This window comes from Sphaerodactylus townsendi, linkage group LG16 (assembly GCF_021028975.2).
Source record: "Sphaerodactylus townsendi isolate TG3544 linkage group LG16, MPM_Stown_v2.3, whole genome shotgun sequence".
NCBI classification, from domain to species: domain Eukaryota; kingdom Metazoa; phylum Chordata; class Lepidosauria; order Squamata; family Sphaerodactylidae; genus Sphaerodactylus; species Sphaerodactylus townsendi.
In genome coordinates, this window is record NC_059440.1 from 14,166,229 (window position 1) to 14,185,767 (window position 19,539).

The 19,539-nt window shown below is 48.2% G+C and overlaps 3 protein-coding genes across 7 annotated transcripts in view; 2 read left to right on the plus strand and 1 right to left on the minus strand.

Moving 5' to 3' along the window:
* The window catches only part of ANKFY1 (ankyrin repeat and FYVE domain containing 1), a 59,337-nt gene extending 48,104 nt beyond the window's left edge, over window positions 1–11,233 (plus strand). The window contains exons 20-25 of one of the 2 annotated variants that reach the window (XM_048519062.1): window positions 605–752; window positions 3,413–3,503; window positions 3,687–3,811; window positions 4,351–4,497; window positions 6,827–6,917; window positions 8,404–11,233. In XM_048519062.1, the coding sequence (XP_048375019.1) occupies window positions 605–752; window positions 3,413–3,503; window positions 3,687–3,811; window positions 4,351–4,497; window positions 6,827–6,917; window positions 8,404–8,536 (735 nt within the window). In that variant the 3' untranslated portion in view covers window positions 8,537–11,233. Of the gene's footprint in view, window positions 1–604; window positions 753–3,412; window positions 3,504–3,686; window positions 3,812–4,350; window positions 4,498–6,826; window positions 6,918–8,403 lie in introns of those variants that run through there. The other variant, XR_007246326.1, reaches the window with a different exon arrangement.
* A 2,383-nt stretch (window positions 11,234–13,616) lies between these two features.
* LOC125445600 (neuferricin) lies at window positions 13,617–17,986 on the minus strand. Of its 2 annotated transcripts, XM_048518733.1 has the most exons (4): window positions 17,514–17,960; window positions 16,623–16,763; window positions 14,835–15,021; window positions 13,617–14,154 (listed from the first exon to the last, which is right to left on the minus strand). In XM_048518733.1, exons 1-4 carry the CDS (start codon window positions 17,761–17,763, stop codon window positions 13,941–13,943), a joined length of 792 nt encoding a protein of 263 aa, XP_048374690.1. In that variant the 5' UTR covers window positions 17,764–17,960; the 3' UTR covers window positions 13,617–13,940. The 2 variants fall into 2 exon arrangements, with proteins under 2 accessions (XP_048374690.1, XP_048374691.1); XM_048518734.1 differs by lacking the exon at window positions 16,623–16,763 and having other exon boundaries at window positions 17,514–17,986.
* Window positions 17,987–18,237: 251 nt separating this feature from the next.
* The window catches only part of ZZEF1 (zinc finger ZZ-type and EF-hand domain containing 1), an 86,342-nt gene continuing 85,040 nt past the window's right edge, over window positions 18,238–19,539 (plus strand). For all 3 annotated transcript variants that reach the window (XM_048518730.1, XM_048518732.1, XM_048518731.1), the window contains exon 1: window positions 18,238–19,104. In XM_048518730.1, the coding sequence (XP_048374687.1) occupies window positions 18,631–19,104 (474 nt within the window). In that variant the 5' untranslated portion in view covers window positions 18,238–18,630. The remainder of the gene's footprint in view (window positions 19,105–19,539) is intronic.

The window sequence follows — 19,539 nt, forward strand, 5'->3', positions numbered from 1 at the left end:
AAATAAATATAAAATAAAATAAATGAAATTAATAATTTCATAGTTTGGTTCTGGTGGGTTTTCTGGGCTGTGTGGCCGTGGTCTGGTGGATCTTATTCCTAACGTTTCACCTGCATCTGCGGCTGGCATCTTCAGAGGTGTATCACAGAGGGAAGTCTGTTACACACACCTCTGAAGATGCCAGCCACAGATGCAGGCGAAATGCTAGGAACAAGATCCATCAGACCTTGGCCACACAGCCCGGAAAACCCACCAGAACCAGTTGAATCCGGCCGTGAAAGCCTTCGACAATACATTTCATAGTTTATTTATTTATTTATTTATTATCCTGCCAATCCCCCAAAGGTCTCGAAGCGGCTTACAAAATAATAAAAACATAATATAATATTGTCAAAGGCTTTCACGGCCGGAATCACTGGAGTGTTGTGGAGTTTTCGGGCTGCGTGGCCGCGTACCAGTAGCATCTTCTCCTGACGTTTTGCCTGCATCTGTGGCTGGCATCTTTGAAGTTGATAACTGAGCCCTTCGGGGGAGGGCGGTACACAAATTGAATAACACAATACAATATAAATCCAACTCTTTTTCTTCTTCTTTCTGCTGGCAGCTGCTTGCAGGGGCCAAGGTTAATGAACTGAACAAGCACCGTCAGACAGCCCTCCATCTCGCTGCCCAGCAGGATCTGCCCATGATTTGCTCTGTTCTTCTGGAGAATGGAGTGGACTTCTCAGCTGTGGATGAAAATGGGAACAACGGTAACTGCCTCCGTGCGAACTGGTCCTTCTCTCCCCTGATACTGGCTGGCTGGGCTGGGGAAGTCCTGTTCTTCTAAATCAGTTTTGCAACTAAGAAATGCCTTGAGCAGGTGTGTGTGTATGTGGAGCAGCAGTGGCGTAGGAGGTTAAGAGCTCATGTATCTAATCTGGAGGAACTGGGTTTGATTCCCTGCTCTGCCACCTGAGCTGTGGAGGCTTATCTGGGGAATTCAGATTAGCCTGTACACTCCCACACATGCCAGCTGGGTGACCTTGGGCTAGTCACAGCTCTTCGGAGCTCTCTCAGCCCCACCTACCTCACAGGGTGTTTGTTGTGAGGGAGGAAGGGCAAGGAGATTGTAAGCCCCTTTGAGTCTCCTGCAGGAGAGAAAGGGGGGATATAAATCCAAACTCCTCCTCCTCCTCCTCCTCCTCCTCTTCTTCTTCTTCCTCTTCTTCTTCTTCTTCTTCTTCTTCTTCTTCTTCTTCTTCTTCTTCTTCTTCTTCTTCTTCTTCTTCTTCTTCTTCTTCTTCTTCTTCTTCTTCTTCTTCTTCTTCTTCTTCTGTGTGTGTGTGTGTGTGTGCCTGTTCATATACAAAGGTGCAACAGAAACATGTATACAAACTACAAAGACTACACACAGGCAGCTGTTAATGTGCATCCTATTATTATAATGCACACACCTTTCTTAGGAATTTAAGTCCTATATGCATCACAGTCCACGAGAATTTCTAAGTATATGACATTGTTCCAAATCAGGATCAAAGTCCATGAATATCTCAATGTGTAACAATGTTCCAGCCCAAAACTGTATTCATGATAATATGGGTTTTTCATGCCTTCATCAGTGGCACTGGACGTTCCTTTTTTCAGCTTGTTGGGAGTGACGCAAAGAGATAGTTTTTCTGATATTACATCTGTCATGTCTCCTTACCAACAGCTTAATCAAGTGTGTGTGTGTTCTAAACAGTACAAGATGACCAGTCTCCTCGCGCCCAAGGGAGCTTGTTTTGTGAAACTTGAGATAAAAGAGGGAGGCAGAGGTGGGGATAAAAGTGGGAGAGAATCTGCATTAGTTTCCGTTTCAGATATTTTGGTTCACATCCAGTGGGGGAGGGGGCCCAAAGGGATGGTGCCGGCGGCTTCATTGAAAAGGGGCGCTTTGAGGAGGTATTTGAAGGAAGAGAGGAGCAGCATGTGGGTGCTTCAGGAGAGAGTTTCAGGTGTAATGGGAAGCATGGGAAGAGCACAGACCCGTGCGTGGGCACAGGAGACCTTGGGATGGTTGGCCTGGAGAAGATCGCGAGGTCACTGGCTGGAGTGGTGAGAGCAGAAAGCAAAGACGAGAAGAGCAGAGCCCTGAAAGGCTTCAGAGATGAGGGGGGACAATTTGTGTTGAGTCTGAGAGAAGACAAGAGAGGCACATGGCATAGTCAGGACCACGAGAAGGGTATGTGCTGGGTAGAGGTGAGGGGGCTGAGGTGTGATGGTGGAGAAGAGATCATAGCCAAGGTGACAGGTGACTCAAGTGGGAATTGGGGGCTCTCTGAGGAGGGCGTAAAGACAAAGAGCTATATTTGTGCAGTGTTGTAAAAGGAGAAGAGTTGTGGCAAACCACATACGGGGAGCAGAAGATTAGGATATGTGCCTGATCTTCAGAATTGGGAGGTGGGGGTGGACTGTATCATAAGAGGGGAAGAATATTTATTTGTTTGTTTTTGAGATTTATTAATCGCCCCTCCCATGTCTGGCTTGGGGCAATGTACAACAGAATTGCTTAATATAAAAACTGTTTCAACAAACGACCTATAATTTAAAAGACGAAAACGGTACTCAATAAGATAAAACCATATAATACATAAAATCATCAATTAATAGAACTGCACTAAAACCTATAAAACCGAAGGAGAAGTGAAAAACCCGTCAATGGGCTAAGATGGCACATAGCCCCAGGTCAGTGATGGCGAACCTTTTTGAGACCGAGTGCCCAAATTGCAACCCAAATCTCACCTATCTATCACAAAGTGCCAACACAGCAATTTAACCTGAAAACTGAGCTTTTAGTTTAGAAAAAAACTGGTTGGCTCCCTCTTCCTCTGCCCCACCTACTCGAGTCTCCAACAAGTCCCATACAGACTGCTCTGTTCCTCTCTAGCATCTCTGCCTCCTCTGCATCCCCCCCTCGGGCAGCAGCCACCCAGAGCACAGGCACCAGGCCTGCCAGCCGAGTCTTCCCTGCTCACCGTGGTGCGTGCATGTCGTGCTCAGTGGCCCAGGCCAGCCTAGGTGTGTGTGTGTGTGGGGGGGGGGGGGATGATTTTCCGCCCACCACATGACGAACTCTGTGTGCGCGTGCCCACAGAGAGGGCTCCGCGTGCCACCTCTGGCACCCATGCCATAGGTCCGCCATCACTGCCCCAGGTGGTCGAAAATCAGCCTGTATGGAATGCCTGGCAGAACAGCTGTTTTGTGGCCCTGCGGAGCTCCATGAAGTCCCGCAAAGCCCTGATCTGGAATTGAGGACAGACTGGACGTTATTTAAAAACCGAAGCTTATAAAAGGATTTGTCTTCAAAAATTTCACAGCCCAGGCTCATGACTGTGTACTTGAGCTTCCGGTTTTTGAATGGTGGCTCTCTCTTTTGTATCTTTAAATGCAGCCCTCCATCTGGCAGTGATGCAGGGGCGTCTGAACAACATCCGTGTCCTCCTCACAGAATGCACTGTGGACGCAGAAGCCTTTAATGTCAGGTAAACGTCACTATATTCTTAACTTTGCAGAGCACGCGACTGGGAATGGTTTGCACTGCATTTCGAAAGCCGCCCTTTGCTTCGAAGCGGTCTCTTTGAAAGGGGGTGCATTGTGTAAAAGGTAGACCTGAAACAGAGGTACAGTGCAGCTCTCTGTAATGTGCTCCATGTCTTTGTTGCCAGAGGTCAGTCCCCAATGCACATCCTGGGGCAATATGGGAAAGACAACGCGGCGGCCATCTTTGACCTCTTTTTGGAGTGTATGCCGGAGTACCCTCTTGACAAGCCGGATGCTGAAGGGAACACAGGTAACATGCTGCTTTTGCAAACACTTTCTCTCTGATGTGGAACCGGGCAGGAGTCTGTTACTCCAGTCTATAATTGAGACTCGTGGAAGATTCAGGAGCTTTATTGAACTGTGACAGGATCCTTGCTGCAAGAGAGCCAGAGCTGACGCTCAGGCTTTTGGAGCGAGAATATATCTTCACACAATACTCCTGTGACTGCTCCCCCCCCCTGTTCCCGTGGTTAGTTGCATGAGAAAGGAACATTGTTAAAAACAGCGTTGTTATGTGTTCTGCCCAAGGACTGTGATAGAGCTCGATCTCTCCTGTAGATGGGGGAGGAACGAGGTCTGCCTATTTCACTAGTAAGCACAGCAATAGAAAATAGGATGGCCCTCAGGCCACAGATAACAGCAACTGCAGGTGTGAACTCACCTCTGCCCGCTGAGGCCAGGCCTGACAAACTGCTGTAGAATTTTTTGTAGTTCCTTGAGGGAAAACGGCTCCCATCTGAAACGGTATCAGAAAGGGTCCACAGAGACTTTCCCTGCTCTCCCTTTCAGTACTTCTCTTGGCCTACATGAAGGGAAATGCCAACTTGTGCCGGGCCATTGTGAGAGCTGGAGCGCGCCTGGGAGTCAACAACAACCAGGGAATCAACATCTTCAACTATCAAGTGGCCACGAAACAGCTTCTCTTCAGGCTCTTAGGTAAGGGGAGGCGGTCTGAGGCACACACAGGCCCTTCCGCTCATGCAGAACAATGTACTTTCAATCCACTTTCACAATTGCTTGCAAGTGGATTTTGCTATTCCGCACAGTAAAATCCAGTTGCAAAGTGCAGTGAAAGTGTATTATTCTGCATGTGCGGAAGGGGCCTGAGGCTGACATCCTGTTGAAGCAGTTCTTGGATGGGGAACTCTTGGATCAGCACCTTGGGGTCCATGATAGAGAAGAGATTGGAGGGGCGGGAAAGAGGTAACCAAGAAAGAAGGGCATCTCCTTTGAGGCCCAGCGCCTGCCATGGAGAAACCGCTATCAATGGGAGATATGTGTGGGTGGAAGGAATGCCACAGGTGGGGCTCACAGAACATGGTGGCAGGTAGAGCTCTCCCCAACGCAGGTCAGCAGCTGCCTCAGCAGCTTGATAGGGTGCTGGGTTGTGATAGGCAGATTAAAGAAGACACTTTTGGTGTGGGCTGGTGTAGCACACGGGTCAGAATATTTGGCGGCATTCAGGGAGATCTGGGTTCAAGTCCTCTCTGCCACGAAACCCACTGGGTGATGGCCTTTCAGCCTTGCCTATTTTGTGAAGGGTTGTGAAGTTAAAAGGGAAGAAATGGAGGGGAGGGTGGCAGTGTATGCTGCCTCGTGGTGCTGGTGGCAGCTGGGCCAGTGCAAAAGGCCTTTCTTTGCTCTTGTGTGCTACCCCCCCCCCCCCACTTCCACACACACCCACACACAAAGGAATGTTAGGCTGTTCTTATGGCAGCCAAGAAAGCCAATGCAATTCTGGGATGCATCAATAGGAGCATAGTGTCTAGATCGAGGGAAGTAATTGTACCATTCTACTCTGCCTTGGTCAGACGTCACCTAGAGTATTGTGTTCCGTTCTGGGCAGCACAATTCAAGAAGGATATTGACAAGCAGGAATGTGTCCAGAGGAGGGCAACCAAAATGGTAAAAGATCTGGAATCCATGCCCTACGAAGAGAGGCTTAGGGAGCTGGGGATATTTAGTCTGGAGAAGTGAAGGTTAAGAGGGGGGCATGATAGCTATGTTTAAATATTTGAAGGGATGGCATGTCGAAGAGGGAGCAAGCTTGTTTTCTGCTGCCTCAGAGACTAGGACAGGGAGTAATGGATTCAAGGTGCAGGAAAAGAGATTCCACCTAAACATTAGGAAGAACTTTCTGACTGTCAGGGCTGTTCGACAGCGGAATTCACTGCCTCAGAGGTTGGTGGAGTCTCTTTGGAGGTTTTTAAAGAGAGGCTGGATGGCCATCTGTCAGGAGTGCTTTGATTGTGTGTTCCTGCATGGCAGGGGGTTGGACTTGATGGCCCTTGGGGTCTCTTCCATGATTCTTCAAGGGAGAAAAGAGAACTGGTCTGCCCTCTCCCTGGTTTCTAAATGCTTGTATTTCATTGCCTTTACTTAATATAAAACTCTGTTGGAGTTTGGTAGGGCGGGGCCTCTTAGGTATGAGGAATATTCTCAATATTTAATCCAGCTTGGACAAGAAAGCAAAGGTGGAAACATTTCCCACTGAAATCAGCATCGAGACAGACAACTGTAGTCGCTAAAGCAAACCAGAAAAACAAACTAATTAATATTTTGCAATGAAAAAAATACGTGTTGCTTAAAAGGTTTGTAGATTGGGAAGCGGTAGGGCAGGACTGCTCTGAGATGTAAATATCTGGAAAAAAATGGAAAAGAGCGGGGGAGGTTTTTTTCCTTTTTTTTCACAAGCTGCGTTTTCAATTTTTCTGATGGAAAATTTGGGGGAAGCCCTGAATCTCCAGTGAAATGGTGTCTGGTTAAAAGTGCATAAAACTTGTCAATTCTCCTTCTCTGATGGCAGAAATTAAAGACACATGTAATATGATTCAGTAGGGTACATCAGTTGCAACTGTTTCTCAAGGTTGGCTATACTTACGATTTTTCTTATAGAAACAAAGGTTGTTACAACTTTAAATTCCACAAGTATGCCAAACAGTTAAACTTTCTATAGTGTTATAAACTATGTCTTCTGTTTTGGTTTAATCGGTTAAAAGAAGGCTTGATAGGAAAGTAAATATTGCATATTCGGTTTTTATTTCCCCTCCAAAAAAAGGTCTTTTTTTTTCACGGCTTCCAAGTTTCTAGAAAGTCTACTTCTCTAGGCCTGTGTGAACTTGAATTGCTGCAGGCAAACTCTGGCCATTATTTGGTCATGTTGCTTTCTTGGGTCTGGAAAGTTGCCATACACAGCTGACATGCATTGGTTGGTCATGAGCGATGGAGATCTGACCAAGCGTTCCTCATTGCTCTGCTTTTCCAGATATGCTGTCCAAGGAACCTCCCTGGTGCGATGGCTCAAATTGCTATGAGTGCACGGCCAAGTTCGGGGTCACGACAAGGAAGCATCATTGGTAATTAACCCAAATTCCTCTTGCCTTGAAAACCCTGCAGGGTCACCATAAGCCAGATGAGGCTGGATGGCACTTGACACACACACACAAACTGTGTGCAGTCAACTCAATCTTGAAAACTGGCTGGGAGGTTTTATGACCTCGTTTGGGAGAGGTGTAAAGAGATGCTGAGCTTTTGGGAGGTGGAAAGGATGCATGCAAATGCTCTTCCAGAAGGTGGCAGCTATAATTAAAATTCCCAGTGCAGTTGACGTACTACTGACAGCCCTGAAGCTTAACAGCAGGATAGTTGGGTTGTTGGGGGACCAGGATGCACAGGATGCAACGAGACAATCAGGCCAAGGGGCCAACTTGGTAAGGGGCAGACCAAAGGCTTGCATAGAAAGACATGAGGTCCCACAAAGCCCATTGGCGTGTGCTTGATGCGGAGGCCAGCCTAGATGCCTTCAGAGTTGCAAGGAGCAGATGAGAACTGAGAAGAAGAAGAGTTTGGATTTATACCCCACTTTTCTCTCCTGTAAGGAGATTCAAGATGGCTGACAAGCTCCTTTCCCCTCCTCTCCCCACAACAGACACCTTGTGAGGTAGGTGGGGCTAACCCAAGGTCACCTAGCAGGAATGTAGGAGTGCAGGAACACATCTGATTCACCAGATTAGAGTCCGCCACTCAAATGGAGGAGTGGGGAATGAAACCGGACTTCCAGATTAGCATCCACCTGCTCTTAACCCCACTACACCAGTGGTTCTCAACCTTCCTAATGCCGCAACCCTTTAATACAGTTCCTCATGTAGAGGTGACCCCCAACCCTAACATTTATCCATTTTACAGATGGAGAACACTGATGCAGAGATTCTTAGGCGACCCCTGTGAAAGGGTCATTCGACCCCCAAAGGGGCCCCGACCCACAGCTTGAGAACCACTGCACTACATTCTGGCTCTCGAAGTTTCTGCCTTCCCCATCCATTATGCCATTCTCCATATTGGAAGGTTTCATCCTTCAAAACACTCACAGACACGTGATATAGGATATTTGACATACAAACTCTGGACCGTGCCTAGCTATATTTCTGATGCTATCCAAACAGCCGCAGAAGGCCATTGCTTTCACCTCCTGCATGTGAGCTCCCAAAGGCACCTGGTGGGCCACTGCGAGTAGCAGAGAGCTGGACTAGATGGACTCTGGTCTGATCCAGGCTTGTTCTTATGTTCTTAAACTTGGAAGGCAAAGAAAAGGGGACCTTGGATATCTGACAACTCTGAGATCCTTGTTGTTCTTGCAATTAAGCCCTTTATTATATCCAAAGGTCTCTTTTCCTTCTTCCCTGTACTTCCGTCATCACAAACTACTGCTGAAACGCCGCTCAGTTTCCAAAGAAGGAGCAGCAGTGGCGTAGGAGGTTAAGAGCTCGTGTATCCCCCAAGTTTCCGTGGATGCCAGAAGCAATGGGAGATTTCTCAGTTGGTTAACTCTTTCTTTTCTTGCAGCCGACACTGTGGGCGGTTGCTGTGCCACAAGTGCTCGACCAAGGAGATCCCCATCATCAAGTTCGACCTGAACAAGCCGGTCCGCGTCTGCAACATCTGCTTTGACGTCTTGACGCTGGGTGGAGTCTCCTAGTGTGGCCTGCAGGAGGGGGGTGTGTGTGTGAGGCTTCCAGGCACTCCCCCTCCCACCCGCCTCGCAGCCGCTCAGTGGCCGGTCGCCTATAACGGAGACAGAGAAGCTTATACTTGTCTTCCTTGTTACAATAGACTTCGATCGGCTTAAGGGACCACGTAAACACTATATTGCAGTATACATTAGTCTTTTGTACGATTGACGAACGTCAGCTGTGGGTGATGGCTAGAAGCAAACTGGGACTGTTGAAAAAGCGAGAAAATGAACACAAATTGGGTCAGGCCCTCAGCTCATCGTAGCACGGGGCCTTGAAAGTAAAACTTCTGATTAACTGATCATGTAACACAATAGGCCTTATTTAGCAGGCCTTGATGCAGTTACGGGGCTGCCCTAAAGTCCTGTGACGGATCTTTTTTTTTTTTTTAAGAGATCGCTAGCTCTTATCTCTGGGTAACTCTGTGCGATTTGCCCCTTTTTTTGTTACCTTCTCTGAGAGAATGATTTTATTCTTGTCCAGCTGTGTCTAGTGGGCGGCTCTACTGTGCACAAAGAACCATCCTTTCAAAAAAACCCAGGGTTTTGTTTAACACGTTGCGGGGGTTTTTTGTGTGGCATTGCGACACAAGCCGCTCGTAGGTGTGTCCTCCCTTATTAGCAGAACTGGAATTCCAGCTCCAGCCTCTTAACGTTCTCCCCCGCCCCCGTCCCATTCTGCGCTCTCAGTTCCAAGGGCAGAAGAGGCGAGGCGGTCCTTCTCAAATTCAGTCGCTGCTCCCCACAGGAAGAAAAGCTGCTGGCCCCGCCCCTCTTCATAGCGACGCTTAGTTCGCTCAGCAAAAACAGTCATATGTTTACAGTGACGCAGGAAGTTCTGCTGGTTGGGGTTAGAATGGAATGCTTGATGCAGAGGAGCTCCTATGGAGTGTCTGGGATGATGCAGGGTGAAGGCAGTTTGGGGTGCCCAACAGAGGGGGCGGTCTCGAGGACTCCGGTCACAGGGGAAGTCACGTCACATTTTGCTCCCGGGAGGCTAGGGGGCCAGTAAGGATACTTTCTGCAGTCAAGACTTACAGGGTGTAAGCTGTTGGCAAGTTGCCCTGTTCAGGAGGCCTGTGTCGAATCTTGACTCCTGCACAGAAATGCACATTTCCTCCACTACCATACCACCCCCTTGCCCCAGTTATCTTGGGTTAGCTCTGCTTCTGGGAAACGTCAGAATTGGGACCCCCGTGAACGGAGATGCTGAAGTAGTGACTGTTAAAACTGCGAAACCACCATATTCGTAAGCAGAAAGCTTGTTTGCCTTTTCTTCTTTTTTTAAAAAAAGGAACAAAACCAGGAAGAAGTACGTAGCTCAGCCTTTTTGTGGTTTCACCAATGAATCACTTGCGATTTGTGTTTATCTTACCTTTGGTAACCACTACTTTTTCAGTGTGTGAATGTGTGTATGTGTGGAAGGGAAGGTAAAGTATCATTCATAACTTCGGATCCCATTAACCCCACCCCCATTAACCCCTCCCAATACTAACTTGTCCTGTAATGTTATCAACTACCTATATATATGTAAAAAGAGCTGATACCAGAGTGCTACTTTTCTATCTTTCTTTGATTTATAGGATATAACTGCTTTGTATGTCATGTGAAAACTTGGGAGGCGTGTGCAGTAAAAAAAAAATAAGGGTGATTTTTTTTAAGGGAGAGCTCTTAAAAGTTCATGCTAAAATGGTACATTTCAAGTGGGACCTCCGTTTGTTGATCGGCCTACCAGACTCCATGGGAAGAAAAACTGGAACTCCGTCCTCTTCGGCTGTGTGAAAGTAATGAATTGCGAAGGGCTGTGCTCATTCCCCTCCTAAGGGGTGGGGGGCAGGTTTGGGGATGGTTAATTTAGCTTGTTAGTTTGCTCCTTGACTCTAAAAGTGGGGTTGGGCAAATGTTTTGCCCGAAGGGCAGCAGCAGGGTTTTCATCTGCCTTTGAAGGAACCAGCAGCTAACTTAGGAGCCCTCTGAAGAAGGTGGAGGCTCTCAAAAGATTTAAGTTTATTCAGGCGCACTGGCTCTCTAATTGATGCCACCGTCTAGCAGGCCTATGCGCCCAACAAACTAGGCTGGGTGAAAAGTTTATGTGGGCCAGAATGTTCCCCGGACTGTAACTGCTCCACCCTTCCTCTGAAAGGATTAAAACGGCAGCACTTAACTCGCATTGGTAGAATCTGTCTCCCTCTCCCACTTCATCTCCAGAGATTTTTGTAATGCCTTTTTCTGACTATTTGACCCGTGGGAGGGGGAGCCCAAACCCTGAGACGTGGCGATAGTCTCTTTATGGACTGTCCAAGGTTAGTGGTCCAAACATGCACCCTTGGTGTGGATTCCGTCTCGGGAATGTGTCACGAGTCAGAACTTTGGAGCTGGGACAAGATGAGATTGTTTCAGGACTGGCCTTGTGCAAGTTTGACAACGGGACTAATCCAGTAAACAACTGCAGCTGTCTTCCGATTGGTGGGAGACGAACAGCTGACTTCCAGAATGGCACCAGTGACTCACAGGGCCCAGGGGAAGGAGAAGACGGAACGTTCTTTATGCGATCCAGTCCTCAAGCTGTACATTTGGGATGTGTGTATGATTCTAGGTGGGCTTTGTCACGTTGCACAAAACTAATCACTGTAAAGCACTTTTAATAAAACATTTAACTCTAAATCTGTCCCGCCTTGGCTGTACTTCCGTGTTTCAGTTGCCAAGCAGGTTACTTTATTCTTCTTCTGATAGGGGGACTGGAATGACTCATTTGCTTGAATGTCTCCTATGTTAGCAGCTGTGAGAGGTGGGAGAAATATTTGATAGTTGAAACGTCGTTTGGCAGCCATTGTGCACAAGATGAGTACTGATGGCTTTTTAGGGGGACTAGAAACCCCCAGATTCTTGCCTTCCTGTTTGCACTAAAAAAATCTGCTAGTCTCGCTTGCATGAAATTAAAACTAATTTTGGTAGATGCCTGACATTCTTCCCGTGTTTGAAAAAGCAATGTGGGATTTTCAGCACCTTTTGAGGAAGTTCCCTTGGTAACCATTTAATGCTTACTTGAGAACTAGCTACTTCTCAGGGCCTTAAAACTGGATCTTGACTAATCTGGAAAATGTTTATGACTCATGAATGGAGAACACTGGGAGGGGGTGGGGGTTAAAAAACTTTTAAGGTCAGCAGGGCATTTCCAGACGAGACAATTGTGGACTACGAATAACTCTGGGAGCCCCTGGTTTACAATCTGGAGCTGCCAAGTTTTGTTCTACGATTCCCTGTCAAAGGCATTGTGTGATTGATTGGGACTGCCAGCTGTTCAGAGCTGCAGTGCAGCTGTATGGGGTGAAGAGTAAAGGAAGAGGTGCCTGCCTTGAACATAGGTTTGCCTGCTTATGAGTTGCAGTTTTCTAGTCAAATGGCCAGCGTGGTCTAGTGGTTAACAGCAGGTGCACTCTAATCTGGAGAACCAGGTTTGATTTCCCGCTATGCTGAGGATTATCTGGTGAACCAGATTAGCTTGTGCGCTCCCAAGATAAGCCTGTGGAGGCTTATCTGGTGAACCAGATGTGTTTTCGCACTTCTACATTCCTGCTGGGTGACCTTGGGCCAGTCACAGTTCTTCAGAGCTCTCTCAGCCATATCCACCTCATAGGGTGTTTGTTGTGGGGAAGGAGGGAAGGGAAAAGAGATTGTAAGCCCCCTTGAGTCTCCTTACAGGAGAGAAAGGGGGGATTTAAATCCAAACACTGCTACTACTTCTTTGGAGTTACAATCTTTGGCATCTTAGTTTTGGACAACACATGCTTGGGTTAGTCATGAGTCTGGTCTGTGGCACCAAGTTTGGTTTCATTTACTAGCTATAAGGAAGATGAACGATTGAAGAGATAATTTCCTAGGTTAATCACTGTTAGATTATGTGGAAAAGGGGCTTGCTTTTGTCTTGCCTATCAGTTAACCCATGCGGGAAAAAGCGTTCATGTTTATCTTGACGTTATCTCAATCATCTGGCTCAAACAAAGATTCAGACCTAGGGTTGAGACGTGAGGTCTCTGGAACTATGCTATGAATCAGTTTGCTTGTGCTTCACATAGTAAGAAAGACACATTGATGAAAAATACTAAGTACTAACCTACTTTGCAAAAAGATGGTGAATGCCTTAACACTGTCTCATGAAACTGATAGCTGGTGCAGCTTTTCCACGTGTCACTGAAATGCATCTCCTGTGATGCATTCAAAGAATCTTCCGCGGGTCCAGGAGATTTGCAGAGAACAGCTGAAGTCAGCCTGAATGGGCTACATTGCTTCAGACTTCAGGGATGGAACTCACAAAGGAGAATGCTCTTCCATACAATTGTGCTCCCTACACTTAAGAAAACTAGACACTGAGAAGGTCTATGGCAGGGGTGTCCAATTGGCCATGCTGGCAGGGACTGATGAGAATAGTAGTCCATGAACATCGGGGGCGCCAGAGTTGGACACCACTGATCTACGGTTTAGTCTCCTACTTGGTAAAGCTGATTCATGTCTTCGGATTTGCCCTATATATGTAAGAGCATTCAGTCACCTGAGTTTTGATGTGTAGGTATAACCTAGATCTAGGGCTTACCATCTCAGTGGCACTATGAAAACTAGGCCCTCAAATTGGAATGGATCTCTGTATTTCACTGTCCTGTCCAGAAGGGAATATTATGTGTTTCACTATGGGAAAAAAAATAACATGGTTCCCAAGATTCTGTCTGGCTGTGAAACAGGTACAGTGTTAAGAAAAATAATTTTTTTAAAAAAAGAATCTTTCCCCCTCAAGCCCTTGTAAAGCAATGTATTTTCCCAACACTTACATGGCTGTGTCTAAAATTTATGTAGTAAACAAGCATTATTGAATTGGATGGCATTTGGGAGTTATGAATGGAGAAATGTGCTTTTTTATGTGTTATTTTCAAAATTGTGATATTGTCAAAAATGGAGAGCCATTGTATATGGCTGGCCGCTGTGCAATCTCAGAATTGCATTTTAGGGAGATGGAGATAGTGTTTCACTGCAACAAGATGCAAAGCAATTGTTCTGAGGGTAGTAACTGCTTTATACAGAACACTTGGTAGTATCCCTGCCTCTTAGCTATTGGACAAGGACGTGCCCTTAAATGCAATCTGTATTGACTCACGACGATACAGTTTCGAAAGGTTTACCATCAATCCAAAAGAACACACGGCTTCTCTGCTTTAATCCAATATTGTGGGGAGTAAAACTTCAGTTCACGTGGGCTGCCTGCATTCACACAGGCTCGGAAAGCGTATCCCAGCAGAGGAGGAGTGAGTCGGCCAGCCAGCTCATATCTGTGCACAAATCTCAGCTTCACCCAAGTTGCTTCTGACATTTGAATGTGGTTTTAGTCTTTCAGAGCACACCAGTTGGCTGACGGGTGGCAGCCGTCATATTCTTGCAGCCTGGGGTGGTCAAGGTCGCCTCTGTTGCTGGGCGGGTGGAAAGAGAATTGCTCAGAAGGGGGCCCTTCTGTTCTCACACACACGCAGTGGCTGCCCCGTGAGCCTGGCTCATACATCTTTCGGGGGACGCCTGCCCAATCTCTGTTGACTCCTCCGCTACAAAGACAAGTAGGAAATTACTGCAGCTTAGGAAGAAGAAGAAGAGTTTGGATCCTCCCCCCTTCTCTCCCATAAGGAGACTCAAGGGGGCTTACAATCTCCTTTTCCTCCCCCCCCCCCCAATACATGGCTACAAGTTCAGCAAATGGGTGTGTGTGTAGGTCTGCAGAAAAATCATTTGGTTTGGAAGGGAACTCTCAAATTAAGGAGTGGGGATAAACCATAGAGTTTGTGGGTGAACTTTGATGTCATTTCAAAGAAATCTGATGTCATGTCTGGGTATAACTGGAAATGATGTCACATTGATGGCCATTTTTTTTTCTCCTGTTGCTCAGAGCAGCAATGGGAAAACACCAGCTGGGGGTGGAGGATCCTCCCATGCCCGCTGTGGGATGGCAAGCCTAGCTGAGAACCCAAAATGGCACCTGCCACTGAGGTAGTGTGCCAGCTACTAGCACTACATGTGTGGTGTAGGAGGCACAGGCAGCAGACATATAAAATGGACAAGCTAGGCAGGAGAAGATACTAGTATTTCCTTTCTACCATAGATACTCACAGGTCCCCACTGGTTAATAACAACATAGAATGGATATAAAGGTGGTGAAGTACTGCAGCCCCAAGCCTCCCTGCCATCTTCTCCCTCTTCTATTGTCCCTACTTCTGAATGCAACACTTACCTCTGCTTGGAACACCAGACTTTGCTTCCAGAAGCCGAGTGCCATTCAGCGTTACAAGGTGGGAAGCGTTGCTTTTTCTCTTTCTCTTGTGCCTGCAGTCTCTGCCCTTCGTCAATCAGTGCTTGGGCTTGCTGTAGAAGAGACGTGGGGCTCCCGTTTACATCGTAAAATCTCCCTGCAACTTTGCCTTTCCACGAGCAGGAGAAAAACAAAAGTTATTCTTCATCCTCTACCTGCCCATCACCCTCACCTTAGGGAGTTACCTTTCCCAGGTTTGTGTTATATATAGTAATCAGACCTTGCAATATTAGAAGAAAAGGAGGAGTTTGGATTTATAGCCCTCCTTTCTCTCCTGTAAGGAGACTCAAAGGGACTTATAATCCCCTTTCCGTCCCCACAAACACCCTGTGAGGTGGGTGGGGCTGAGAGAGCTCCGAAGAACTGTGACTGGCCCAAGGTCACCCAGCAGGAATTTAGGAGTTGGGAAACACATCTGGTTCACCAGATAAGCCTCTGCCACTCAGGTGGAGGAGTGGGGAATCAAACCCGGTTCTCCAGATTAGAATCCACCTGCTCTTAACCACTACACCACGCTGGCACTCATGAGAGAAAGACTAATGAGAAATAAACAAAGAAAAGGGAGAGGAGGTGGGGATTCTGTTTCCAAGAACTCAATAGCTCACTCATGCTGCGGATTCTAAATTATTTCAGAACTGGTGGGTCTGAATCCAGACCCCTGAAGTCCATCAGTCAAATGTTAAGGTCCGCAGTATCTGGGGAGGCGTCAGCTAAGAAAAACTTGGTCAGTAGTTGACGAAATAGCCCGTATCAGCAATGTGTTGTCTGGGAGTGCTCGTAGGCTCAACCACAGTGAAACATGGTTCCACCAGAAGTCCTGGATTTTAAATGAAATTTGACCAGCTCATGCTGACATGAGGGCATACATAATAACATACCGGTAGCAATTCAGTAAATTGTAGGCACATGCTGATAATTGCTAGCTAGCTGCCCCACTGAAGGATGCAAAATACTTGAACAATAGTTCCTTTTCAGTTGTGAACAACCCATGTTAGAAGAAGAGTTCGGATTTATACCTACCTTTCTCTCCTATAAGGAGACTCAAGGTGGCTTACAAGCTCTTTTCCTTTCCGCTCCCCACAACAGACACCCTTGTGAGGCTGAGAGAGTCCCGAAGAACTGTGACTAGCTCAAGGTCACCCAGCAGGAATGCAGGAGTGCAGAAACACATTCTGGTTCACCAGATAAGCCTCTGCTACTCAGGTGGAGGAGTGGGGAATCAAACCCTGTTCTCCAGATTAGAATCCACCTGCTCTTAACCACTACACCATGCTGGCTCTTAGATGCTACCGGTGGCCTGTCTTGATCAGCTTCTGAGTTCTGATGAGCTTGGGGGAGCCTGGGCTATTTGGACGGTAAACTTTGCCTACAGCAAATATTTGTAGCTTGGGAGTTGTCAGAGGCATGAGCTGAATAGGAAAAGCTTAAGGGTTTTTAGTGAACCAGTGACTCATACCCGTGGCTCTTTTGGACACCAGCCCAAGATGCCCTGCCTACTTCTCCCTGTTGTAATATTCTGCTTCTTTCCTTTGTTTCCTAAAACTGGAGTGAATGTAAATTTATTTAAATTGTGTTTTTATAAGCTGCTTTGGGTCCCCTATGAGTGAGCTCACTGGGATATACATATATGTGTGTATACATATATGTATATATGTATGTGTGTGTATATGTATATGTATGTATTCTTCGGTGCCATCTCTAGTCACATACCAATAAACACATAATTCTTTCTGTAGAATGACAGCCAGTTCTGGATGGCCAGCATTTCTGACGGTGACAATCCCTCAATATCATCCACCAAACCCGCTTCAGTGAAGTCGCCTTTTGCGAAAGCCCGAGAGGCATCTTTCCCTAGAGAAATAAGGGGAATTAACACGTCAGTTGCTGACCAGTATTTTGAGTGCTTTCTATTTTGGCTAGAAAGCATGTTCAGTTGTGTTTTTTCCAATTAGCCAGATCATTGGTCCATTTCGGTCAGTTTTGATTGGCGGCAACAATAAGACCCAAGCAGAGAAGATGTCTTGCTCAAGAACTTTTAGCTGGAGAGGCCAGTGGTTGAAGCTGGAACTTGCTGCGAGCAAACCAGCTGCTTTTTCATTAAATTGCTGCTCCTATACAAAAACTGATTGTATTTTTCTCTGCCCTGGCTGGGCCGTCTGTTTTAGAATGCTCCACTTTTAGTTCTTTTCATTGAAAAGGTATAGCTATTGGCATTTCAGCCTGTAAACAGAAAGGCCCAAAAGTCCAAGAGATCTGCTATATGCACAAAGGGCTGTTACCTTTTAGAGCTTTACCCAAGAAATGGATCATTATCTGGCCTGACCCAGAAAGAAAGGCAAGCAGGACTTCACACCCTATTAGCATCCCAATACTGAAAGGAGCACATACTACTGAAAGGAGCAAAGACTGTCCGGGGAGGATACATAGAAAGACCTAGAGGTTTGCATGCCTCCCAACGACTGACTGCTGAACAAAGTGAAATGAACAAGAAGGGATCATCCCCTCAATCCTATCTGCATGCTCAGCAAGCAGCATGCACACGCACTACTCCTTCCCAAACGCTGCTGAATTAAAAGAGGCTGTTTTTGCAAAGAGGAATACCGGAGAAGAAGCTGTAGGCTCCCCCTGGTCCATAGTGCTGATGCCCGCGCTGCACATCGAAGACCTGTCCCAGCAAAGCCAAGTAAAGGCCCGGGCTTCCTTCGCCACCCGTGTAGCGGCTCAACTCGGCGGCGGTCACCACCCACTCATCACGTGTCTGCCTCAGCCAGGAGCGGGGATCGAACCCGCGGCTCAGGATCCAGGCGGCCACGAAGCCCAGAGCCAAGGCAGCCAGCGCTCCTCGCAGCATCAGACGCGGATTGGCCGAGAGGCCAGGGGGAAAGACCGGGGCTGCCAGGGCTCAATATGTCGGCAGGATGGCAGTTAAGGGCACTACGTAACACAACTTGAAACGCCATTGGCTCGCGTTGTCAGGACGGCTGACCGCTAATTTGCCGACTGTCGCAAACTCATTCGTTGTTGCTTTACGGTAGCGTTGCTAAAAGAACGCCCGTGATGATTGTGTCACGAAAGAAATGACAAAAAAAATTCAAGGTGCACGTGCGTTTCGGTCTATAACTGGAGTTTGTTCTAATGCAAATAATACCAGCGTTATCATCATGGTTCTTGAAACGAATGTCTGTGCGGAGAAACAGATCCGTCGCGAACGAAAGTGTCGTAAAGCCTCTCAGCGAAAGTTGGAGGCCTCTACTCCTTGTGTCACTTTCCGGCAACCTTGAGATAAATTTGGCGCTTTACGGCAGAATTACAAAACCATCCCTTCCAAAGCATAGAGCGGGAAACATTTATTGTCTTCGCCATTCCCGTTTTTCCTCTCTAAACCCTGACTTGGTTCGTCGCTTTCCGACAGCACCCCCATCCTCATTATGTGCTGCTTTCCGGCAGCGTCGCAAAACCCCCGAGCTTGAGCCAAGTTCAGAATTGTCACTTTACGGTGGCAGCGCAAAAAAGCCCCTTGCAACGGTACGGTGATAGGCTGTGTGACTTTACGGCCGAGTCGCAATTCCACTTTCCTATCCGCTTGTCCCTGTCGCTTTGCGACGCCGGGCCGGTCGTCGCTTTGCGGCCGTGCGGAATCCGGAGGGAGCGGCCCTTCCTGGAGCGCTGACAGGCGGCTGCCCGCTCGGAGAGAGAAGCGAGGCGAGGGCGGCCCTCCATGGGGACCGTGGGCAGCCACAGCGAGGGCGAGGAGGAGGAAGAGGAGGAGGAAGGGCGCGGTGCCGCCGCTCCCTCCTCCCGCCCCAGCGCCGCGCCCGTCAGTGAGGCCGCCATGGACCCGGCCTCGAGCCCCGCCGCTCAGCCTCCCCCCGCCGCCGCCGCTCCGCCGCCCTCCTCTTCCTTCCCGCCGGCCGCCGTCTTGCTGGGCCAGGCGCGGCTGCGGGAGGAGGCGGCCGCGCGGCTGCGGGAGGCGCCGTCGGCCGAGCCGCTGCTGTCCCGCCACCACGGCGCCCTGGTGCGCTGGCTGGAGGAGCGCCTGGGCCGCGGCGAGCAGGTCGTCAGCCTCGAGCAGCTGTGCGAAGCCCTCGAGAGCCGCGCCGGGCCCACCCAGGGCGCAGCCCCCGCCGCCGCCGGAGGAACCGGAGCTGCCGGGACCGGGAGCGCCACCGACGAGCGGACGAGGAACGAAGAGGTCGGTGCGGGAGGAGAGGCGGGACGGGGCGTGGGGAGGAAAGGAGCCGCTCTCAAATGGCCGCCCGCGGCGCTAAACACACCCTGGAAGCCTGTCGTGGGTGCCACATGTGTGGTGGTTCAGAGCAGGTGGACTCTGATCTGGTGAACCCGGGTTGATTCCCCGCTACTCCATATGGGTGGCGGACTCTTATCTGGTGAACCAGATGTGTTTCCGCACTCCTACATTCCTGCTGGGTGATCTTGGGCCAGTCACAGTTCTCTCAGGACTCTCTCAGCCCCTCCTACCTCGCAAGGTGTCTGTCGTGGGGAGAGGAAGGGAAAACAGTTTGTAAGCTGGTTTGAGTCTCCTTATTGGAGAGGAAGGAAGATATAAAATCAAACTCTTCCAAATCCAAACTCCTGCAATCCAGCATGGCTCTAATTTGGTGGACCG

Bases quoted from the DNA above. Each gene is read 5' to 3' on its own strand.
- LOC125445600 (XM_048518733.1), bottom strand. From the start codon at position 17,763: ATGCTGCGAGGAGCGCTGGCTGCCTTGGCTCTGGGCTTCGTGGCCGCC. The intron at 15,022-16,622 runs GTATGTGACTAG...GCTCGTGGAAAG, and splicing joins AAAGAATTATGTGTTTATTG to GCAAAGTTGCAGGGAGATTT. The intron at 14,155-14,834 runs GTAAGTGTTGCA...TTGTCTTTGTAG, and splicing joins GTCTGGTGTTCCAAGCAGAG to CGGAGGAGTCAACAGAGATT.